The 22,670-nt window shown below is 49.4% G+C and overlaps 1 protein-coding gene across 1 annotated transcript in view; it reads left to right on the forward strand.

Annotated features, from left to right (window-relative positions):
* UMODL1 (uromodulin like 1) overlaps positions 1–22,670 on the forward strand; it is a 76,743-nt gene that overhangs the window by 11,236 nt on the left and 42,837 nt on the right. Inside the window, exons 3-7 of the mRNA XM_065943291.1 lie at positions 1,163–1,324; positions 2,808–2,929; positions 5,335–5,521; positions 7,503–7,643; positions 21,557–21,811. Coding sequence (XP_065799363.1) covers positions 1,163–1,324; positions 2,808–2,929; positions 5,335–5,521; positions 7,503–7,643; positions 21,557–21,811 — 867 coding nt within the window. The remainder of the gene's footprint in view (positions 1–1,162; positions 1,325–2,807; positions 2,930–5,334; positions 5,522–7,502; positions 7,644–21,556; positions 21,812–22,670) is intronic.

Raw genomic sequence — 22,670 nt, forward strand, 5'->3', positions numbered from 1 at the left:
CACGCTGCCCACATTTCCATGGGCAGGTCCCGGAGGCTTGCCAAGCTTCCCATCTGCACAGCCAAACCCTGGCTGCTCCCGAGCCCGTTCTTCCTATAGCTTCCTGACCCAGCCCGCCTGCTCACCCACTATGCCATCACTAGGCCCACTCCTCATTCTTGCCTTTACCCCTCACTCTGCACACTGCTGCCCCCTGCCCAGGCACAGAAGCTGATGGCTTGCAGGCTCCTATAGACCCCATCTCACGTTATTCTGTGTCCCCATCTTCCAGGACCCTCAGGTGGCTCTCGGGGACTGGAGCTGCTGCACACCATATGTAGAGCCCCCAGTACCTGCAGTTTGACAAACCACCTTTCCACCCCTCGGCCAACGCCATGAAATCATCCACATTCTCTGCTCCTTCCCTCCCCTATCCTGCTTCGCTGACCTCCCCGAGGGCAGCCTGACTTGCTCATCTGAGCTGTGTCCTGCTTGCCGGGGAGGCAGGGGCCTATCTGAGAGCCCATTGTGATGGTCCAGGTGAGAGATGGTGCAGTCTGGACCAGGGCGATGGGTGCAGGCCGCGGGAAGCCTCCAATGCTGGAGCCCTATAGACGCTTCTCTCCAGTACAGTCTTCTCTGCCCACCTGCTCCCGGGCCCTGCCTTCCTCCCCGCAGTGTTCATCTGCTCGAACTCCCATAGTTCCGTTTGTACTCTGGCCCCCATCCACTGGACTCCAAGTATCCTGAAGGCAGAGACTTTGCCTCTGGCCTCTTCCTGGGTCCTGGGCACCTTGTGCTGAGCCTGGCACATAGTAGGTGCTCCGTAAATACTGCATGAGTGAGCTGTTAAGATGCAAAGCAGCAAGGGGGCCTCTCAGGGGGTGGTGGGGGCCCCTGTACATGGACTCCTAAGGCCAAGAGAAAGAGGATACTCAGGCCCCCAGCCAAAGTTGCCCTCCTCCCAGAAAAGTTGGTCAGGATACATTAGAGTCAGAGCAAACGGTCTTAATGGCTGCTCTGCAGGGCATGGCGAGGCCCTTGAGCGGGTTGCTCTGCGTGGCTCAGAGCTGCAGACGGATCCCTCTGCCCAGAGGCATCCAGATGTAGCACCACGTGTCCCGTTGGGGATTCTAGAGTCAACACCACTCATCACTCATCACCTCATCACCTGTCCCCCCAGCCCTGAACCGGTCTCAGGAGTTTGCCTCCAGACCTGGGAGCTGCCCGGTGATGGGGCTGGAAGCGTCCGCCTTGCTGTGCACCCTGGATACTGACTGTCCTGGTCTTCAGAAGTGCTGCCCCTCATCAGGGGGCCACCGCTGCTCAGCCCCTGCAGCCCCAGGTAGGGCAGGGGCCTGATCTGGGAGGAGCGGGGGTGGGTTTCTGGAAGCAGCAGCCTGGGTTTTACAGGGAGCCTATAGCCTGTGTCTGGCCTGTTTCACTCATCAATATCCGGCCACTGACCCCTCGGGGGGACGTGTGCTCACAGATGCCCTGAGTGGGGAAGATGTTCCCGGAAGAGCAGGGGCCCCAGTTTCCCCAGATTGACAGGGGAAGCCCTTGGGGCTCCGGTGAGTTTGCTGGGAGCTGAGCTGTGTCAGAGCTGGGTGGTGTTGGGCTGTCGGCTGGTGCAGCCCCATGGGGACCCCCCTGTCTGGCAGGTGCGTGGCCTCTTTCTCAGTATGGGACCCTAGGAGAAGGCATTCGTCAAGGTTCAGAGCTAGGGAAACACATATAATTGTATACGTTTTATGTAGTCTTCCCAGGTGGCACTAGGAGATAAAGAATCTGCCAGCCAATACAGGAACCACAGGAGACTCAGTTTCAATCCCGGGTTTGGGAAGATCTGCTGGAGAAGGAAATGGGAACTCACTCTAGTATTCTTGTTTGGGAAATCCCGTGAACAGAGGAGCCTGGTGGGCTATGGTCCATGGAAAGAGTCGGAATAACTGAGCACACAGGCATCATATTCTATATGGTGCAATATATATTGTAATTCATTATTTATTGGTATAGCATATAACTTAGCATAGTATAAAGTAATAGTATATATAATTTACTGTATGATATTACAGGGCTTCCCTGGTAGCTCAGCTGATAAAAAAAAATCTGGATGTAGTGCAAGAGACCCCAGTTCGATGCCTGGGTTGGGAAGATCCACTGGAGAAGGGATAGGCTACCCACTCCAGTATTCTTGGGCTTCTCTGGTGGCCCAGCGGGTAAAAAATCTGCCTGCAATTGAACCTGGGTTCAATCCCTGGGTTGGGAAGATCCCCTGGAGACAGGAACAGCTATCCACTCCAGTATTCTGGCCTGGAGAATTCCATGGACTGTATAGGCCAGGGGGTATTTTATTATATATAATATATAATGATACTCTTATACTGTATACATTATAGTTTATATACTATAAATAATATGTTCTGTATTTTCTAGTATTGAAGTGAAGTTAAAGTGTTAGTCTCTCAGTTGTGTCTGACTCTTTGCGATCCCATGGACTGTAGTCTGCTGGGTTCCCTAGTCAATGGGATTGTCCAGGCAAGAACATGGGAGGGGTTGCCATTCCCTTCTCCTGAGGATCTTCCTGACCCAGGATGGAACGCAGGTCTCCTGCATTACAGGCAGATACTTTACCGCCTGAGCTACCAGGGAAGCCCATCTAGTATACGTTGTATGTAATAATATACTATATAGTATACCTAGGATTATCTGTAGTATGAGAGGAGCTGGGAGAGGAGGTGGGGGAGTGTGTCACACCGCCCCAGTGACCTCTGTTGGTCCCACCCTGTCCTGGGCCCGTGGCTCACCCACGTTCCCTCCCGCAGCTCCAGAGAACAAGCCGGAGGGCTGCTGGTACAACGTGACAGTTGTGGTGAAGATGGACTTCAAGGAGCTCCGGCAGGTGGACCCGAGACTTCTGGATCACATGAGGCTCCTGCACTCCATGGTAGGTTGGGGGGGAGGAAGGGGCTCCATGAGTAACCCCAAGTGATTGCCTCTGAGCCAAAAGTGAGATCTTCCTTAAAAATGGCTTGAAAGAGGTATGATTTTCATGCAGCAAAATGCACTCTTGCAAGCGTGCCGTTTGGCGTGTTTTGAGGCACCCAGTATACAAGCCCTGCACCCTCATGGCTTGGAGCAGGGAACTCCTCCTCTCTCCAAGGTCTGTTGCTTAAGCACAAGTGTGCTGGGTGCAGCCGGCCCAGGCCCTGGAGCTGTGCCCTTGAGTACCTCCCTTAGGGACCCCGAGTTCTGGCTCCCGATTGAGGGAGCATCTCAGAAGTTTGGAAGGTGCTGGAGGGGGCCTCTAGGTAGGGCTCCACCCCCTCGGCACCATCCACGATTGGGGCTGGATGGGTCTTTGCTGTGGGGCTGCCTGTCCCATAGGATTCTGAGGCAGGCCTGGCTCTAAGCACAAAATGTGCCCAGCTGTGACAACCAAAACTGTCTCCAGGCGAAACCACAGGTCCCCTGAGGGGTGACACTGGCCCCCTGGGGAGCCCCAGCCTAGACACAGCTCAAACTTTCTGGTGCCTCAGCAATGCCTCCAACCAGCAGGATATCTTCACCCGCTGGGTGTCCCCCGAGCCGCCACTCAGGTCCTAGGAACCCAGCCGGCAGGGGCAGGCACTGCCCGTCACCCACTGTGAGGTACCTGCCCTATATGGTGGTCTGACCTCAGGCCGAGCTTCCCAGGCGAATGACCCACACAATCCCCTACATGCACCAAAGGGCCCTGCACCTGGGGAGATGCTCGGCCATTGCCTCTTGAAATGCTTGATGATTCCTGAACAAGAGGCTGCCTGTTTTCCTTGTGCACTGGGCGTGGCTGGTCCCACCTGACCATCAGGCCCCACAGATGTGTCCCATGTGCTATGACATCAGAGCCAGAGTTGGCTAGGGTGAGCCCCAAACAGAGGGCACACTCCTTCTCCTTGCTCTGGGCTGTCCAGTAACTGGTTTGAGAGGTACTCTCAGTCATCACCTTGACCCAGAAGTGTCCTTAACTGCCCCCACTGGAAGAGATTTCTGTCTCTCCTTAGCTTGTTGCAGAGTTTGGGATGCACAGTAGGCCAGTAAGAACATGGCCAGTCTGCAGCCAGACTGCCTGGATTCAAATCCCAGCACTGTCACTCATCAGCTGTGTGACCTTGGGCAAGTTACTTAACCTCTCTGTGCCTTAGATTCTGTTAAACAGAAATCATCATAATCCTACCTGAGACAGTGGCTGTGAGGTTTAGACAGTTCATGTAAAGAGCTTAAGATGGTGCTGATCTGGGTAGGTTCTGAGCTGCTGTGGTTGCTGGTTTTTGAATGTCACTGTCTCCTGTCACCCTTTAACTCTTCATGTGTGTAGGGTTTTTTCCTCCCTGCCGGAGGAGCCTGTAGGGTTTTTTCCTCCCTGCCGGAGGAGCCTGTCCACACGGGCTCCTGACTGTAGCAAACGCTAGGCACTCTGACTAAGGGCTTTGCAAGAGGCCAGTGTTGGCTTTCTGCTCTGCCGACCCCCGTGAAGGGTTTCAAGCCTGCTGAGGAGGGTACAGGCTTTGGTGCCCCCCGAAACACCTTCTGGTTCCCTGGGGAGACTCGGGAGCTTCTTGGCCAAGCCCGCTTCAGTGAGGCTCTTCTGCCTGGTGGTCATGCTGCCTTGCCTGGCTTCCCAAGGCAAATAATACCTTGAGATGTCAAGACACTAGACTGGAACAAAAGGAAGTCAAGTGGAATGAGAAAAGGGATCATTAAACTTCAGAAAATATCAGATGTGACTTGACACCTAATTCCAGACCTGCTTCTCTGTTGTCAGCTGCAAGGGGTTGGGGGGTCCCACACTGACCCGTGTCTCTTTTGGGGGCTACCATGGCAGAGCGCACAGGCGGGAGTACACGTCAGATCTCCCCTTGGCTTCTCCCCATGTCCTCACACCATTTCCTTCTGCCAGCATCTGTCTGTGTCCAAATTCCTTGGTGGAAGGACACTAGTCATATTGGAGCAAGGCCCACCCTAATGAGCTCATCTTAATAATTAATCTGCAGCAGCCTTGTCTCCAAATAAGGTCACATTCTGAGGTGCTGGGGGGCTAGAACTCCAATGTGGAGATTATTTTTGGTTGGGGGGGGGGTCACGATTCAGCCACAAAGTATTTATAATCTGATTTGCAGGACTTTTATTGGGATGAAGGCAGAAGTAAAAATATTGCAAAGATTTTTCTTTTTTGCACAGGAGAATAGTGCGTGTGTGTGTGTGCTCCATGTGTGTGTGTACAACTTATAACATCTCTGGACCTCCATCCTCTCCCAGTCTACCTGATGGGGTACCCTTCTACCGCGTGATGCTCTGACCCTGGTTTCACAGGTCACCAGTGCTCTACAGCCTCTGGACACCACTGTCCACCACGTGCACTCGGCCGGGAGGGACAACTCGACCACAGTGTCCTGGCTGCTGCTGGGCCTGCCAAGGCCGGTGCCCGTGGCCCATGTCTCCGCAGTGCTGGACGGCGTGGTGAAGCGCATCTATGAAGTGATCGACGTCCAAGTGCAAGGTGGGGCTTCCCTCAGTGGTCCCCTTGGGGTCAGGGGCCGCAGGAGTGCTGGGAGGATCATCCAGTTGGGGAGTAGGGCGGACTCACCTCTGGCTCACCCCAGCTCGAAGTTTAAACTCTAGATGCCGAAGCCAAGATTTTGAGAACTGATTCTGTACCAGCATCACCTTCCTCTCCCCTCACCCCACCTTGTTCACCTCTCATGATGGGTTTCTCCTTCCATCCAGGTGGGACTGGAGGCTGAGTCCCAGAACAGCCTGCAAGTAACCTGTGACATCTGTTCTTGGGGTCCTAGATTGCCCTCTAGTCTCTTTCCCACCGTTGCCAAGGTCATCCTTGTATCTAGAAGGCTTTTTTCCCAAGGACATCCTTGTATCTAGAAAGATATTTTTGGTCATGCCACATGACATGTGGGATCTTAGTTCCCTGACCAGGGATTGAACCTGAGTTCCCTGCATTGGAAGGCAGATTCTTAGCCACTGGACCATCAGGGAAGTCCCCAAAGAGTCTTAAACCAGAATTTACACAGAGCTGAATTTGGTGAAGCACACTGATGTGTTTCTGGAAGAAATTACCTGATATTTGTGTGTGTATGTGTTTTTCTATGTCAGGGGTCAGCAAACTTTCTGGAAAAGGGTCAGATAGTAAATTTTTTTTTGGCTGTGGGCCTCATGGGCTGTTTCAGCTGCTTAGCTTTGCCACGTGGCGTGAAAGTAGCTATGACCAGTCTGTGAGCAGATGGGTGGACTTCAGTAGAATGTTCTTTCGAGCTACAGGAGGCCGCTGAAGATTGCTGTGTCCCTTGTGCTCTTGTGAGACAGCTCATTCCAGGACACTGGAGGTCACACACCAAGATGCCAGAGTCTGCAGCCTGGGGAAAGCTGTTTTGCTATTGTTGCTGTTGTTTAGTCATTAAGTAATGTCTGACTCTTTGAGGGCCCGTGGACTGTAACCCACCAGACTCCTTTGTCCATGGGATTTCTGAGGCAAGAATCCTGGAGTGGCTTGCCATTTCCTTCTCCAGGGGGTCTTCCCGACCCAGGGATGGAACCCACATCTCCTGCATTGGCAGGCAGATTTTTAACCACTGAGCTACGAGGGAAGCCTGAGGAAAGCTCTAATGATGGTATTATCTTCAAATTCCACAACTATTCTTGAAAACCAGACTGAGCAGTGTCCATAAGCCAAGTGCTTGTTTTGTCTGTTCTGACAGGTTTCCGTCGGGGGGGATCCTGAGAACTCTCCTATAGGTGAACAAGGAGGGATTGTGTCTCAGTCATTTGCATCTCAAGGGTAGGGCATCTGAGAACATCCATTATAGGTGCAGCTTGAATTGAGTGGTTTGGGAGAAGAAGGGGTGAGGATGTGGGACTTGTTCTAGCTTGGATGCTGTCCCAAAGCAGAGGCAATTCTGCTGGTATCTCAACAAATCTTACCCACAGGAAGGGGCAGCCAGCACGAAGATGTGCTAGGGTTGGTAAAGAATGGATAGCCCCTCACTGTGGCCAAGAGAGGGGGTTGGTACTTGGCAGGCGATGCTGGTCTTTTTCTGTATGGCTTAGATAAATGGTCTTGCCTTGTGTCACTCTGTCCTGGCCATGGAAAAGCCTGGTTGCCTGTTCTGAGCTGTGCTCCCACCAGATAGGGGAGGGCCAGGCCCCTTCTGCACGGCAGGGGCAGCTCAGCCCTCTTTCCCCATCCACACACTGCTGTCCACAGGGCTGATGCTTGGGGAGGATGCCCGGACCCCAGGAGTTCAGACTCAACACAACTCCAGAGTGATTTGCTCAGGCCACAGCTGTGCCCTGCGGGCTGGCTGCTCCGGTGGATGAGGCTGTGGCCGATGGGGCCTCTAAGTCAGAGCGTTAAGAGGGCCCCCAAGACCGCAGCGCCATCCACTTCCTCAGCTCGTGTGACGCACATCTTGAGGTTGATGGGGATGGCCCTGATGAGTGTCCTCACCTGTTCTCCTTCTCCGCAGACGTGAACGAGTGTTCCTATGGTGAACTCAACACCTGCTCGGGGAGGGAACTGTGTCTGAACGTGGAGGGCTCGCACCAGTGTGTGGGTTACCTGAAGTCACCTGGCTCGTCTCCCCCGGAGCTGGACAGCACGTGTGCAGGTGAGCGCCTGGGCTCTCCGGGTGGGGAAGGAGGGCCTCAAGGAATCTTGCAGGCTGGACGGTCCTCTCACCGCAAGACCCTCTCTTCCGGCAAAGAGGGAAAGACTGGCTTATAGAAGAAAAGCCTCACTTAGTTCTTTTGAGTGTTCTTGACCTCATAGCTGGATATTCTTTTCTTTTTTTTTTAATTGTAGTGTAGTTGATTTAGCATGTTGTGTTAGTTTCAGGTGTATAGCAAAGTGATTCAGTTATATATATGTGTGTGTTTTATATATTTGTATGTATATATATACACATATAAAGATGTATTTATTATATTATAATAATATTAATATTATCACATTATATATTATTATATATTATATTGTATACATTATATATCATATTATTTTATAATATAATATTGTATTAAAATTATAAAACAATATAATATTATATTATATCTAATATAGTATGATATTTAATATGTTTGCTATATTATTTATATTTATTATATTGATACAAAAATATAAATATATTTATATTATATATTTATATGATTTTTCAGATTTTTTTGCCTTATAGGTATTACAAAATATTGAGTAGAGTTCCCTGTGAAAGAGTGGGCTATTCTTATCCTCTCTGAGTGGACAAGTGTTTGTTTATGTGCCATTCACCATGCTAGATGCTGGTAAACATTTATGAATATGGTGTGACAGATATATGAATAGGTCATAATCTTTGCTCTGGGGGAACTCAGTAGAGAATGTGCCAGATGCTCTCCAGGATGGTATGTAAACAGGATGCCTGTGTAATTTATTGTTTAAACGGGGACTCTTTAGGAGTGAAGGCGACATGATTACTACTTACACTGAGTCCCCAGGAATAACCTGGACTGTCCATGGGTTGGTATGGTCAACTCCACACCAGTTTAAACTGGTTAAAAAAGCAGTTGAAAGCAACCAACTAGATGGCAAATGAAAGTGCCGAGCGCTGGTGGACACACCTGAAAGGAAGTCCTAGCTCTGTGCGGGTCTGGTCATGGGGTCATCTCCTGCAGAAGCCAGGTGTGAACAAGCTACTGGTGTGTGTGTCTGGCTCCTGTAAGAAATCATTGTATTTCGCAAAGAGCTGGAATCTAGGTGGTGAAAGGCAGTGAGGAGAGGTGGATTCAAGGAACATTTTAGAGACTGAAGCTTTGGGACTTACTGATTAATGAGATGCAGAAGAGGAAGAGAGGAACAAGGCAGCGTGTCCTGGTGTAACCATGAATAGATGGCAAATGAACTAGCAAGACTAGGGTTATTATAATCACGTTTGACAATAACAGTTTAAACTGAGATGGAGATGAAAGCAAGTGGAGATGCCAGGTGCTGACTGTGTTGGATCATTGGGGCTGGAGCTCAGAGCAGGGCCTGGGACGCAGTAAACCTGGGTCGTCCACGTGCAAGTGGCATTTGAACTCTGGGCTGGTTGGGAGAAGGGAAGGAACCCTGTATTTAAACATCTTCGCAGGTAGGTCAGTGGTAAAGAACATGCCTGCTAATATAGGAGACATGGGTTTGATCCCTGGGTTGGGAAGATCCCCTGGAGAAGGAAATGGCAACCCACCCCACTATTCTTGCCTGGAACATCCCATGGACAGAGGAGCCCTGCCATCTACAGTCCGTGGGGTTGCAAAGAGTCAAACGCAACTGGGCGACTAAACGATTCCAGGAGCAGGTGCTTGCTGAAGTGAAGTGAGGTAGAAGGAAAAGCAGGAAAGATGATACCCAGAAGTCAAGAATGGGTGATGCTTTACAGACATTTACCAAGAAAGAGCTCAGAGAGATCAAGCAGGATCTGGAGAAGATGTGGGCTTCCAGTTCAGTTCAGTTGTTCAGTCGTATCCAAATCTTTGTACTTCCAGGAGGGTCTTATTTAAAGATGGTGATACCAAAACATATCTGTGTGCAGTGGGAGAGACACACTCATTCTCACAGCTTCAAATGGTGGGTGGGAGATGAACAGGTAGAGGGTTCAGCTTGCACCGACAGGGCACTGAGGGTCAGGGGCACATCCATTCACTTACCAGATACATTTTAAAGAGCACCTATTACATGCCAGTCACTATCTGCTCTAGCTGGGATTCTTCAGAGTCCAAGATGCCCTTGCTCCCTGGGAACTCATATTTCAGTGGGGAAGATGACAAAGATGTGGACAAATACAATACAAATTATGGTACAACAGTTCTGCTATGGAGGAAAATGGTGTAGGAAAGAGATGGGGCAGGTGCGCTGTCTCAGGTGGAGTGGCTGGGGCTGCCCCTGGGGTGGGGTGACCTTTGTGAGTGTGAGGGAGTCATGAGACTGACAAGGGACAAGAAGGAGGTGGTGGGCTGAGCCGTGATCCCCAAATGACCGCTTCCTACCCCAGTACCTGTGAGTAGGATATCTCACACCATAGAGGGGCTCTGCAGGTGGGATTAGGCTGAGAACCTTGACACGGAAGTGACCTGGATAATCTGGGTGGGTCCAATGTCATCACAGACTCCCCAGGATGGAGAGGCTGAGGGTCTGAGCCAGCAGATATGATGAGGCAGGCAGAGAGGGGAGAAGAGCCGCCTCACTGGCCTTGGAGGTGGGATGGGACCACCAGCCTCAGGGCGTGTGACCCTCCAGGGACTAGAGCAGAACGAGATGGTTTTCCCTGGAGACTCCGGAAGGATTGCAGCCACACCTCGATGTTAGGCTTCCGGCCTATAGGTCTGTGAGAGCACATTTCTCTTGTCTTCAGCCACTAAATTAAGTTTTTTATAGCATAGACTTTACTTTCACCACCAGACACACCCACAACCTGGCATTGTTTCCACTTTGGTCCACCCCTTCACTCTTTCTGGGGCCATTTCTCTGTTCTTCCCCAGCAGCTTATTGGACACCTACCAATCTGGGGTTCATCTTCTGGTGTCATACCTTTTTGCCTCTACATACTGTTTATGGAGTTCTCAAGGCAAGAATGCTGCAGTGGTTTGCCATTCCCTTCTCCACATTTGTCAAACTCTCTGCCATGACCCGTCTATCTTGGGTGGCCCTCCACGGCTTGACTCATGGTTTCATGGAGCTACACAAGGCTGTGATCCATTTGGTCATTTTGGTTAGTTTTCTGGATTGTGGTTTTGATTCTGGAGACGGTGGGATTGTGGTTCTTGTTTGTTTTATCTGCCCTCTGATGGAGGAGGAGAAGAGGCTTGTGCAAGCTTCCTAATGGGAGAGACTGACTGTGGGCGAAAACTGGGTCCTGCTCCGGTGGGCAAAGACATTCTCAGTAAATCTTTAATTTTCTGTCAATGGGTGGGGCTGCGCTCCCTCCCGGTTAGTTGTTTAGTTGCCCTGAGGCAACTCAGTCCTGGGGTCTACAAACTCTAGGTAGGGCTCATGGTGACCTCCACGAGGACTTAGGCCAACACACATCTCCCAGGACCGCTGCTGCCAGCGCCCCTATCAGCAGATTACTGCTGACTCACGCGTCCGCAGGAGATCCTCAGAGAGTCAGACAAAACTTCGCGGCTGAACAACAATAAAGTGGAAGTGTTAGTCGCTCAATCATGTCTGACTCTGTGACCCCGTGAATTATGTAGCCCGCCAGGCTCCTCTGTGCATGGGCTTCTCCAGGCAAGAATACTGGAGTGGGTTGCCATTTCCTTCTCCAGGGGATCTTCCCAAACCAGGGATCAAACCTGTGTTTCTTGCATTGCAGGCAGATTCTCTACTCTCTGAGTCACCAGGGAAGCCCAAAGTGTGTGGTAATTCTTCCCAGCGGCCACAGGAAACAAACACCAGGAATCAGGGCCCAGCAGCATGGAATTCAAGAACCGGGAAGCCGGTGGGGGTGGAGCCCGGCAGGAGGGTTGGGGACAGGAGGCAGAGCCAGGCAGGGCCCACATGGTGTAGACACGGCAAGACCAAGGGGAATTATAACATTTTACTCTAGAAAATTGTAGACAAGTATACACACACAGAGAAGAGGATAACAGATAATCTGGTGATGCTAGGAGGACCCATGTTTCATATCCCCTCCTCCATCCACCCCCTCCCTCCATCCCCATTATGCTGAAGTCTCCTTCCTCAAACCACTTCATCTGTTACTACATCAGAATGAATTCCTAGGAGAGGAGAATGAGATTTTTAAAACACTTAAAAAACCAAAGCAATAATTCCTTAATATCATCGAACAGTGTGTTGAGCTTTCTAGTGGTCTCATAATTTTTCGGTTTGAGTTACAATTTAAATCAGGTCTACCCATTAGTAGGCTTCAGGTTTGATCCCTGATCGGGGAGATTCTCCTAGAGGAGGAAATGGCAACCCACTCCTGTTTTCTTGCCTGAAAAATTCCACAACAGAGGAGCCTGGCGGGCTAGAGTCCATCCCCACAAAACAGCTGGATGCATGCATGCTCACCCATTAGTAATGGTGTCTCTTATGTCACTTTTTAAACTAGAACTTTTTAAACTGTTTCCTCGCAGTCGCTGGGGGATCCCGCTCCCTTAGCCCAGCAGAGTTTCCCACCGACTGGGGTCTGCCAGTCTGCATCCTTGGGGGTCCCCATCACCCTGACCCCTGCTGGAACTTCTGTAAACCACAGCTGGCTCTGGGGCAGGCCTCTTTGGTGGTGCCCAGGCCCGCTTTGTATCAGATGAAGTTAATGAGTGCTCACAAGTGCGTTGAATACATAGGGTGGTGGAGCAAACCAGTTCTACCGAGACGCAGCTGTCAAAATCTTACAACCCGGCCTGGTGACACAGCTGTCCCTTCCCACCCGCTGCAGTCAGAATGCGCTGCACACTCAGCAGCGTTGTGTGCCCTGCTCCCTCACCCCAAAGCCCTCACCAGGGGCTCTGGAGTGGCTTAAGGGCACCCCCAGCTCCCTCGTTCTTCAGGAGCTGCACCCTGTTCCGGACTTTCCTGAAGGGTCCCACTCTGCTCGCTGCCTGAATGACATACACTTCACTGCCACCTTCCTTTCTCCTGTGACCACGTTATGCCCAAATGTCCCAAACAAACCACCAGCTTTGGAATCCCTGTCTCCGGGCCAGCTCCCCAGAGAACTCACACCAAGTAGCAACCCAAGCACATCTTCACCCATTTATCAAACCTCGACACTTGGCTGTGGGGGTGAGGAGTACAGGGGACACTGAGATGTTCCACATGGTCCTGCAACATGAGACCACCTGGGATGTGAGTGCGTGCCAAAGTCACAACGAAAGGAAATATGAAGTTTTAGACAGAGGTCAGTGAAGAGAAAGATTTTTTTTTTCTCATCTGAATTTTGGACCTGAATGCTACCAAACCAAACTCGGGTCCGTTTGCCCCTGTGTCACAAAGCCAGTCTACTAATGCCAGTCATGGTGAAGGTCATGAGCCTGCTGAGGCAGGCTGGGCAGCGGACTGTGAAGGCTGAGTCACATCCATCATCAGAGTCATGCAGTGGCCTTGTGGATAAGCCCCAGACACCAAGGATGGAGGAGCAGAGCGTGAAGGAGGCTGGGCCTGAGGGATCAGGATGTTCTCTTAGGGCAGACCACCTAAGCCACCCCTCCAGCCTGACCTCTGGACCTGCCCCTACCCTCACCCCATGTGAAGAACCAGCTCACAGCCCCCCTACTCCACACCTTGGAAGTGAGCAAGGGAAACTGTTACTTGATCTTGCCCCACCCACCCCACCCTCACTGCAGCAGGGGCCCCTCTAGAGCCTCGCCTGAATTTCTACCATTAAAGAGGCCAAGAACCCGGGTCAGTAGCAGGGGGACAGAAGAGGATGCTGTGGGGTAGGTCTTTGATGGCCTTAGTATCTCCTCTCAAGCAGTTCAGCAGAAATGCGGGTACACCTGATTTAATCTGGCCTCTAGAGCTTCCTCTTATCATTCTGGGACCTGATCTATTACTTTAACAACATGATAATAGCAGTGGAAGGATAAGTCACCCCTAGTCTTAGCACCCTAGCAAATTATTTTTATTTTCCCCTGTCCTTCTGTTTTTTTGCTTTTTTAATCTTATTTAAATCCTGCTACATATGCAATTTTATATTCTGGTTTCTTTACTTCCCATTATGTCGTGTAAAGATTTCTGAGAAGCAACCTGGTCTTTGTGATTACAATTTTCGATGGTTGAGTAACAGTGGTATGCTACAGCATATGATATAATGCACTTAGCTATTTCCCTCAAGGGTGGCTTTTAGGTCACTTCCAACATTCTGCTCTGAAGACTAGAATGTTCTTGCTAACGTAAAGTGGTTATGGAGAATATTGTTACAATTGAGTTTGAATTAATAATTTAATCCACATGTTCCTTTCCTCCCTTTGAAGGGAGGCTATTCCTAAAGTCTCTGGGTTTTTAAAAAACTTTTTATTTATATTGGAGTATCTGGTGGCTCAGACTATAAAGGATCTGTCTGCAATGTAGGAGACCTGGGTTTAATCCCTGGGTCGGGAAGATCCCTTGGAGAAGGGAATGGCTACCCACTCCAGTATTTTTGCCTGAAGAATTCCATGGACAGAGGAACCCGACAGGCTACAGTCCATGGGATCACAAAGAGTTGGATACCACTGAGCAACTTTCATACTCATAGCCGATGAACAATGTCGTGATAGTGGACAGTGAAGGGACTCAGCCATGCCTACACCTGTATCCATTCTTCCCCAAACTTCCCTCCCATCCAGGCTGCCACATAATATCCAGCAGGGTTCCATGTCCTATACAGTAGGTCCTTGCTGGTTATTCATTTTAAATAAAGCAGTGTACTCGTGACCATCCCAAACTCCCTAACTCCCTTACCCCACCATCTTATCCTCCTGACAACCCTAAGTTCTTTCTCCAAGTCTGTGAGTTGGTTTCTGTTCTGTTCAGTTCAGTTCAGTCGCTCAGTCGTGTCTGACTCTTTGTGACCCATCGAACTGCAGCACGGCAGGCCTCCCTGTTCATCACCAACTCCTGGAGTCCACCCAAACCCATGTCCATCGAGTCAGTGATGTCATGAAACCATCTCATCCTCTCTCGTCCCCTTCTCTTCCCGCCCTCAATCTTTCCCAGCATCAGGGTCTTTTCCAATGAGTCATCTCTTTGCATCAAGTGGTCAAATTGTTGGAGTTTCAGTTTCAGCATCAGTCCTTCCAATGAACACCCAGGACTGATCTCCTTTAGGATGGACTGGTTGGATCTCCTTGCAGTCCAAGGGACTCTCAAGAGTCTTCTCCAATACCACAGTTCAAAAGCATCAAATTTTTGGCACTCAGCTTTCTTCACAGTCCAACTCTCACATCCACACATGACCACTGGAAAAACCAGAGCCTTGACTAGATGGACCTTTGTTGGCAAAGTAATGTTTCTGCTTTTTAATATGTTGTCTAGGTTGGTTGTAACTTTCCTTTCAAGGAGTAAGCGTCTTTTAATTTCATGGCTGCAATCACCATCTGTTTTGTAAATAAGTTCATTGGTATCATTTATTTTTATATTCCACATATTAGGCATATCACACAACATTCCTTTCTCTGACTTCACTCAGTATGATAGTCTCTAGGCCCATCCATGTTGCTGCAAACACCTATTTCATTTCTTAATGGCGGAGTAATATTCTGCTGTATGTGTGTGCGTGTGCGTGTGTGTGTGTGTGTTTGTGTATACAGACCACATCGTCTTTTTATCTTTTAAAAAAGCACCTGCCAGCCCCACTTCTGCAAGAAAACACTCCTCTCTTGTGCCCTGGGCTTTGTCTGATTAGAACCTTGTGCCTCTTCTGTGCACAAATGTGCCCACAAAGCTTTTCACAGAACCCCTTCAGACCATCCCAGATCACCTGGACTGACCCCCCAGTGAGCATGAGTGCTAAGTCACTTCAGTCATGTTCGCCTCTTTGAGACTGTACAGACTGTAGCCCACCAGGCTCCTCTGTCCATGGGATTCTCCAGGCAAGAATACTGAAGTGGGTGCCACACTCTCCTCCAGAGGATCTTTCCAACCAGCGGTTGAATCTGAGTCTCTTATGTCTCCTACATTGGCAGTAGATTCTTTAAATCCTAAAGGAAAAATCAACCCCGAGTATTTATTGGAAAGACTGAAGCTGCAGCTCCAATATTTTGGCCACCTGATGTGAAGAGCTGACTGATTGGAAAAGACCCTGATGCTGGGACAGATTGAAGGCAAACGGAGAAGGGGGTGACAGAGGATGAGATGGTTGGATGGCATCTCCGACTCAATGGACACGATTTTGAGCAAACTCTGGAAGATGGTGAAGGACAGGGAAGCCTGGTGTGCTGCAGTCCACGGGGTCACAAAGAGTCAGACAGACAGAGACTCAACAACAAATGCCACTTGAGAAGACCAATGAACACGGAAGGTTGGAATCTGCTCAGGCATCTGCAAAAACATCAGGCTCCATTTACAGAGAGAAACACTACCAAACTGCCACGCTGTTGCATTGTAAGTTTCCCTCAAGATAAAGGGCCACCTGATAGCTGAACATAAACAGAGAAAGCGAACCACCCCAAATTCACTTCCAACAGGGCAGGAAAGACATGGCTAGTGTCTCCAGATCAGAAATTTAGAGTGAATTCCAATTGCACATGGCTAAGGGAAACAGCACATGTTTTAAATTTAGAAGCTAATATAATAAATGAGCTATCTGCTGGAACGAGTTAGAGGTATAAATCCATGGAAAATACAGCACAAATCTCAGATGCTTTTCTTGTGAAATTAGTCACCCAATTAATGACACACGGGGCAGCTGGATTCTTGCACAAAACAAAAACTGTAAGAGATGTCGCCCAGTTTGCACTTAATGTTCCAGGAACGTGTTCTGCATTTAGGATGGATGAAACTGGATTCAAGGGTCATCCTAACTCCCTTCAACATCGTCCCTTCCCAGTTGGAGCCTGATGATGGTGTGCATCTTGGTAAATAACTGTTCTGGGTCTGCTGCTTGAGGAAGGCAGGCTGCCAAAGACGGCCACTCAAGTTCACATGCCTGATCTGCAATCAGCTTTTTGACAATTGAAGGCTCAACACCTTGGCTCTGGCCCTCAGTGTTTCTACCTTCATAAGGTTCAGGTGTCTAACTGAGAGGTCCAGGGGTTAAAGATGAGCGGAGCCTGACACAGGAGATATGGGAAAGGTCATGGCGCCGGCATCAACCTTCCTGCCCCACCAGACATGGGTCAGGGCTGCCTGGAAAAAACAAGGGCTGAGACCCGTGGACACAGAGAATCCAACGTGCTTAATGAGATCAATGTCGGCTCCTGAATTCAGATTCACAACTGTAGCCTGGGGAGGGTCACAGGGCAGGGGACCCTGGGATCACTCACAGTTGAGAATTGACTGATTTATTTTCTGGGACCACATTTTAAGAGGGAGGGGCATTGCCAAGCCAGGGGCAGCGACAGAAAGTGTCCTGGCCGATGAACTGAAATCCAAGTCAGAGGAAAGGCGGCAGGGTCAGAAACGAAGGATTATTTCCAGTTTACAGTATCTCAGAGTCTGTCCACAGAAGAGGGAGGTAGTGGCCTTAGCGTGTCAGAAGTTGGCTGGCTTTGCAGCAACATGGAGAACTTTCCAACCAGCTGTGCTGTCTCGCCAACAGCTGCCTTGAAAACTACTTAGACTGGGGAGGTGGATTCATTTTCTGGGGCTGCTATCATGAAGCGCCGCAAACTTAGGGGTTTAAAGCAACAGAGATTTGTTCTCCTGCAGTTCGGAAGGGCAGAAGCCTGTCATCCTTATCCCTGGGTCCAGGTCAAGGTGTTGGCAGGGCAGGTCCACTTTGGAGGCTCTAAGGAGACCCCTGCTTTGTACCTCCCTCTTTCTGGGGGAGCACGAAGTCCTTGGCTTGTGGCCACATCACTCCCACCTTTGAGGCCGACACAGCATCTTCAGTTCTTCTGCTCCTTCTTCACATGGTCTCCTCCTCTGTGTGTGTGTGTGTGTTCACTCTCCCATCTTGTGATTGCACTCAGGGCCCACCTGGATAATCCAGGACTGTCTCTTCTCAAGACCCTTAATTTCATCACCCCTGAAAAGACTCTTTTTCCAAATAAGGTCATATTTGCAGGTTCTAGGGATCGGGAGCTGGTGTCTTTGGAGGTCAGTCTGTTCCCGGTGATGGGATCATTTAAGAGGACAGCACAGGGCAGGGGGCAGGGAGCTTTGTCATTAGTTATTGGACAGCTTTGCCATTTACTTTCTCCTTGACCTTTCTGGGCCTCAGTTTTGTCCTCTGTAAAATGGGATCATAGTAGTACCGGGTATTGTTGGAAAGGCTGTGTGGTATGACATGTCCTGTGCAACAGCTCTCAGCCAAGAGCATCCCTAAATGTGTCACCGAAAGCTTGGCCAGCAGTGTGATGGAGTCATGGAGGGGGTGCTCCCATACACTGTGTCCCCTCTGCTGATATGATGCCAACCACACTGGCTGGCACGTCCCATGCATGCATCTGGTATTGCTGTGGACATTAACCCATCTTTGTTTCCGTCAATGAGTGGAGGCACAGTAGGTGCTCAATAAACATCAAACCATATGAAATTGCCCCTGTAGTTGGTCAAGCACAGTTGAATCTGGACAATGGCAAATGTCTTCATTGGAGAAAGTTACTCCTTACCATTTGGGAGATGGTGAGGGACAGAGAGGCCTGGCATGCTGCAGTCCATGGAGTCGCAGAGTTGGACAGGCCTGGGCGATTGAGCAACAACAGCTGCACAAATGAGGTAGCAGTGTCTGCAGGGAGGATTTATGTCTGTGGATGAGAGGGCCACGTACCCACAGCATCTTCACTGCAGGAACCACAGATAGACGGCAGCTTCTGAGGGGTTCACAGTCATCGAAATAGCCTTTGATGGCTCCTCAGTCCAATGATCCAGGGACCCACTGGTATCTTAATTTAAACAGTGAAGATGGGAATTTGTCTGGTGGTCCAGTGGTTAAGACTTTGCACTCTCTGCAGGGGACATGAATTCAGTCCCTGGGTCAATCCCTAAGACCCCGCATGCTACACAGCAAGGCCAAAAAAAATACATTTGAAAAAAAACCGAACAATAACCTTGAATGTGTCTCCAGCCAGCCTGATACTCTCAGCCCTTGGGAGTTCTCTCCAGGAACTAGGAGACACTTTCTATTTTAATTTCCCTCAGCCCTGGAGACACTCTCTGTAGCGTGTGCTTGTAAAGGGCCACACACAAGCCCTAAACATGGATTTGCTTGCAGTTCCCTGCCCAGTGATGCCTGAATGACAGCCGGGGTGTGGGGTCGGAGCCCTGACGAGAGCTGGCTGCCGCCGCCCAGGCCTCAGGCCTCATTCTCAGCCCCATTGTCCTGTTTGGTGGGTGTTGTGTTATCATTTGTGGGATTGAAAACGTATTTGGTGTTGTGTGGTTTGACTGCATGAATCAGATCATGCAGTGCTTTTAGCAGATTTCTAGGAAAGTTGTAGCTTTTCCTTACTTTTTCAGTGATTCACGCTCCTGGGGACAGACCTGAAAGCTCTGTGGTTGTTAGACCCGCAGCAGGTGACCGTCTGGATTCAGGGTCCCAGTGGGTTGGGGATGTGGGAATGAGACCTGTGGTCTCAGGGTCTGAGCTGTTGGCCAATCTTCAGCTGAAACAAAAGATGGTGTTGTAAAGAATGAAAACTGTCTGTATGACAAAGGCACCGACGAACACTGGATGGTTCTGTGCCAAGGACTGACGTGTAGCGTACAGGCTCCCTCCTCCTGCGAGGAGAGGTCTCAGGAAGCTGTGGGGATTTAGATGGAGGGAAGCTGGGCTCGCCTGTCTCTCCAGCATCCACAAGGGTATACCCTCTGCGTTGAGGAGCCTTGCAAGGGCTCCTGGGGGGGAAGCAGAGTCACTGGGCACTGCCAGTTCTAAAGGGCAGCCCAGGGAGGACACGCAGGGCCGGGTTGCAGGGCAAGGGCGGGACCCCGATCTCATCCTGAGCCTCCTGGCAGCCAAGGCAAAAAGGGAGATGGCTGACTTGTACCAGTGATTATTTTTACTATAAGGAAGCATACACCTTTGCCTGAAAAGACATTTTTTCATAATATTTGAAAACATATACCCTATGAATCCATATAAGAAGGGTTTTGGAAACAATGCATATTTTAATTCTTTATTCTCTAGTATGGTTTTTACAAAAGATTAAAAAAAAGAATCGGCTTCTTGCTTGTTTCTTATTGAACTCAAATTCTGCTGTAAAAGTGATGGTGCCTAGACTTTTGGCCACCCTACTTTTTGTATAATTCATGTTGTCCAGTTGCTTGCTATAAGGCCAGAATTTTTCTCCCACAAAAGGGATTTAATTCTATGTGAGTATTAAAATATATTTTGGTTGTTATATTCAAGTGTTGGTCTTTAAAACATGAGTTTCGATATGAAAACACAGAACACCTCAGCCTGACTCTGTCTGGTCTTGCTTCCCTACCGGGCCATTGTTTTGGGAATGAATTAGCCAGGCAGAAATCCACACGCAAGTGATGAAGTGTTCGTGAATCAGGAGAGCGGGCCGTTTGATTTTGTGTTGAGATAAACGTAGTGCAGAAAGCTCACACTGTGTGTTAATCTGCTCAGGCTGCCATGACACACGTCACAAACTGGGAGCTTAAACAGGAGACAGGCTTTTCTGGTGGCTCAGCAGTAAAGAATCTGCCTGCCAAAGCAGGAGACACAGGAGACTCGGGTTCAATCTCTGGGTTGGGAAGATCTCTTGGAGGAGGGCATGGCAACCCACTCTAGTATTCTTGCCTAGGGAATCCCATGGACAGAGAAGCCTGGAGGGCTACAATCCATGGGATCACAAAGAGTCAGACACAACTCATGAATCTTCCGAGGCCTTTTGGCATGTAGATAGCTGTCTTCTCCCTGTGTCCTCACAGGGACATCTCTCTGCATGTTTGTGTCCTAATTGCCTCTTCCTATAAGGACACCAGTCACACTGGGTTGGATCTAGCCTAATGACCTCACTTTAACTTAATAACTTCTTAAAGACTCTGTCTTCAAATACAGCCACATTTTGAGGCATTGGAGTTAGGACCCGAACACATGAATATTAGGGGGACACAATTCTGTCCATCACACACCATAATGTGTTTTGACCACAGCTATAAAAACAAGTTGGTTATCTCTATGGCTTGGTTATTGTACATAACGATGCAATGAACATGCGGGTGCAGGTGTCTCTTTGAGCTAGTGATTTTGTTTCCTTTAGATCAATATCCAGGAATGGAATTACTGGGTCATATGGTAGTTTTATTTTTCTTTTCTGGAGGCTACTCCATACTGTTTTGCATGGTGGCTGCACCAATTTACATTCCCGCCAGCAGTGCATGGGGGTTCTCATTTTTTTTTTTCACATTTTAAAATCACTTTATTGAGGTGTGATTGGCATATAAAAAGTTGTATGTATTTAATGCACATGACTTGATGAGTTTGAAGATAAATATACACTCCTGAAACCATCAGAGGTTTCCCATTTTTCTATATCCTCGTCAATATTTATTATCTCTTATCCTTTTAATAATAGCCATTCTAACACTTATGAATTGCTACCTCAGGGTGGCTTTCATTTCTGTTTCCTGATGATTAGTGACACTGAGCATCTTTTCTTGGACCTGTTGACCATCTGTATGTCTTCTTTGGAAAAATGTCTATTCAGATCTTCCATCCATTTATAAATTGGAGTATTATATTTTTTTGCTATTGAGTTGTATGATTTCCTATATATTTTGGATATTAGCCCCTGGTCAGGTAAATAATTTACAGATATCTTCTCCCAGCCTGTAGGTTACCTTTTCATTTTGTGGCTGGTTTCCTTTGCTGGGCAGCAGTTTCTCAGTTTGATGTTGGTTCACTTTTTGACTTTTGCTTCTTTTGCTTCCCTCTGATGTTTTCTGCATCTTTCTCATTCTACCCTTTTGTAGATAACCCTCCCATCAGAGACCTCGTGATCCTCAATGTCACCAGCAGCAGCTTTCAGGTGTCCTGGAGCTTAAACTCCACCCAGAACCATACTTTCTGGGTGCAGGTTTACCGGGGTGAAGAGTTGTTCAGGAGTGCCAGCACCCCCGGGACGAGTCTGGAGGTGGCCGGACTGGAGGCTGGAGTGAAGTATGGGGTGAAGACCAGCTACCAGGCATGTGGGGCCAACATCACTGCCATGGTCACTGTCAGGACCGGTAAGGCCACGTCGAAAATCCCCATCACCTGTGAGTTTCTCAGTCTAGCCCAGTTCTGTTGACCCTAGAGATTCAAATCATTGTGCTTCTTGTGGGCAGAGCAGGGGCGGTCCCTGACCTGACCTCACCCCTCCTGGGAGGGGGACAGTGGGCGAGCTCCGTGTCCTGGAGCGGGGCCACGGCACCCCTTGTCTGCACAGGCTACCTCGCTCCCCAGCACCTCACCCTGACTGAGGGCTCTCCTGACACTGGGGGTGATGGGGGCTCTGTGGAGACCTCATCTTTCTGGGGTTTGAGGGACGCATGAAGCGGTCAGATAGAGCGAGGCCCCAAGTGAACTAGAGCTGAAGAGACTTTTCCCCCCAAATAAACACAACATATTCATGAACTGGGGATTCCAGTATCCGTGTGACTCTGACTGGTGGCTGACACTGGCCACCTCCCCGTTGCCTGGTCTCAGTGGTGCTGGGATCTAGAAACCTCTGTCGGGTTTGGTCCCCGGGGGTAGGGGAGTTCCCTCCTAGGCTGGCCCCTGGCATCAGGACAAGGAAGTGTGCATGGGGACAGTGGGCTCTGAGACATTCTGGGGACCAGAGAAGGGGGGAGCCCCAGCCTAGGGGTTCTGAGCAGGCAAAGGGCAGAAATCCCTGCATGAAGGACCCTATGAGGAAAGGGTGGGGAGGAGGGATATGTTGGGAGTTTGGGATCGACATGTACACACTACTATATTTAAAATGGATGACCAATAAGGACCTCCTGTATAGCATAGGGAACTCTGCTCAATATTATGTAGCAACCTAAATGGGACAAGAATTTGAAAAAGAATAGATACATGTATATGCATAACTGAGCCACTTTG

This window comes from Muntiacus reevesi, chromosome 8, assembly GCF_963930625.1.
Source record: "Muntiacus reevesi chromosome 8, mMunRee1.1, whole genome shotgun sequence".
In the NCBI taxonomy this organism is placed as follows: domain Eukaryota; kingdom Metazoa; phylum Chordata; class Mammalia; order Artiodactyla; family Cervidae; genus Muntiacus; species Muntiacus reevesi.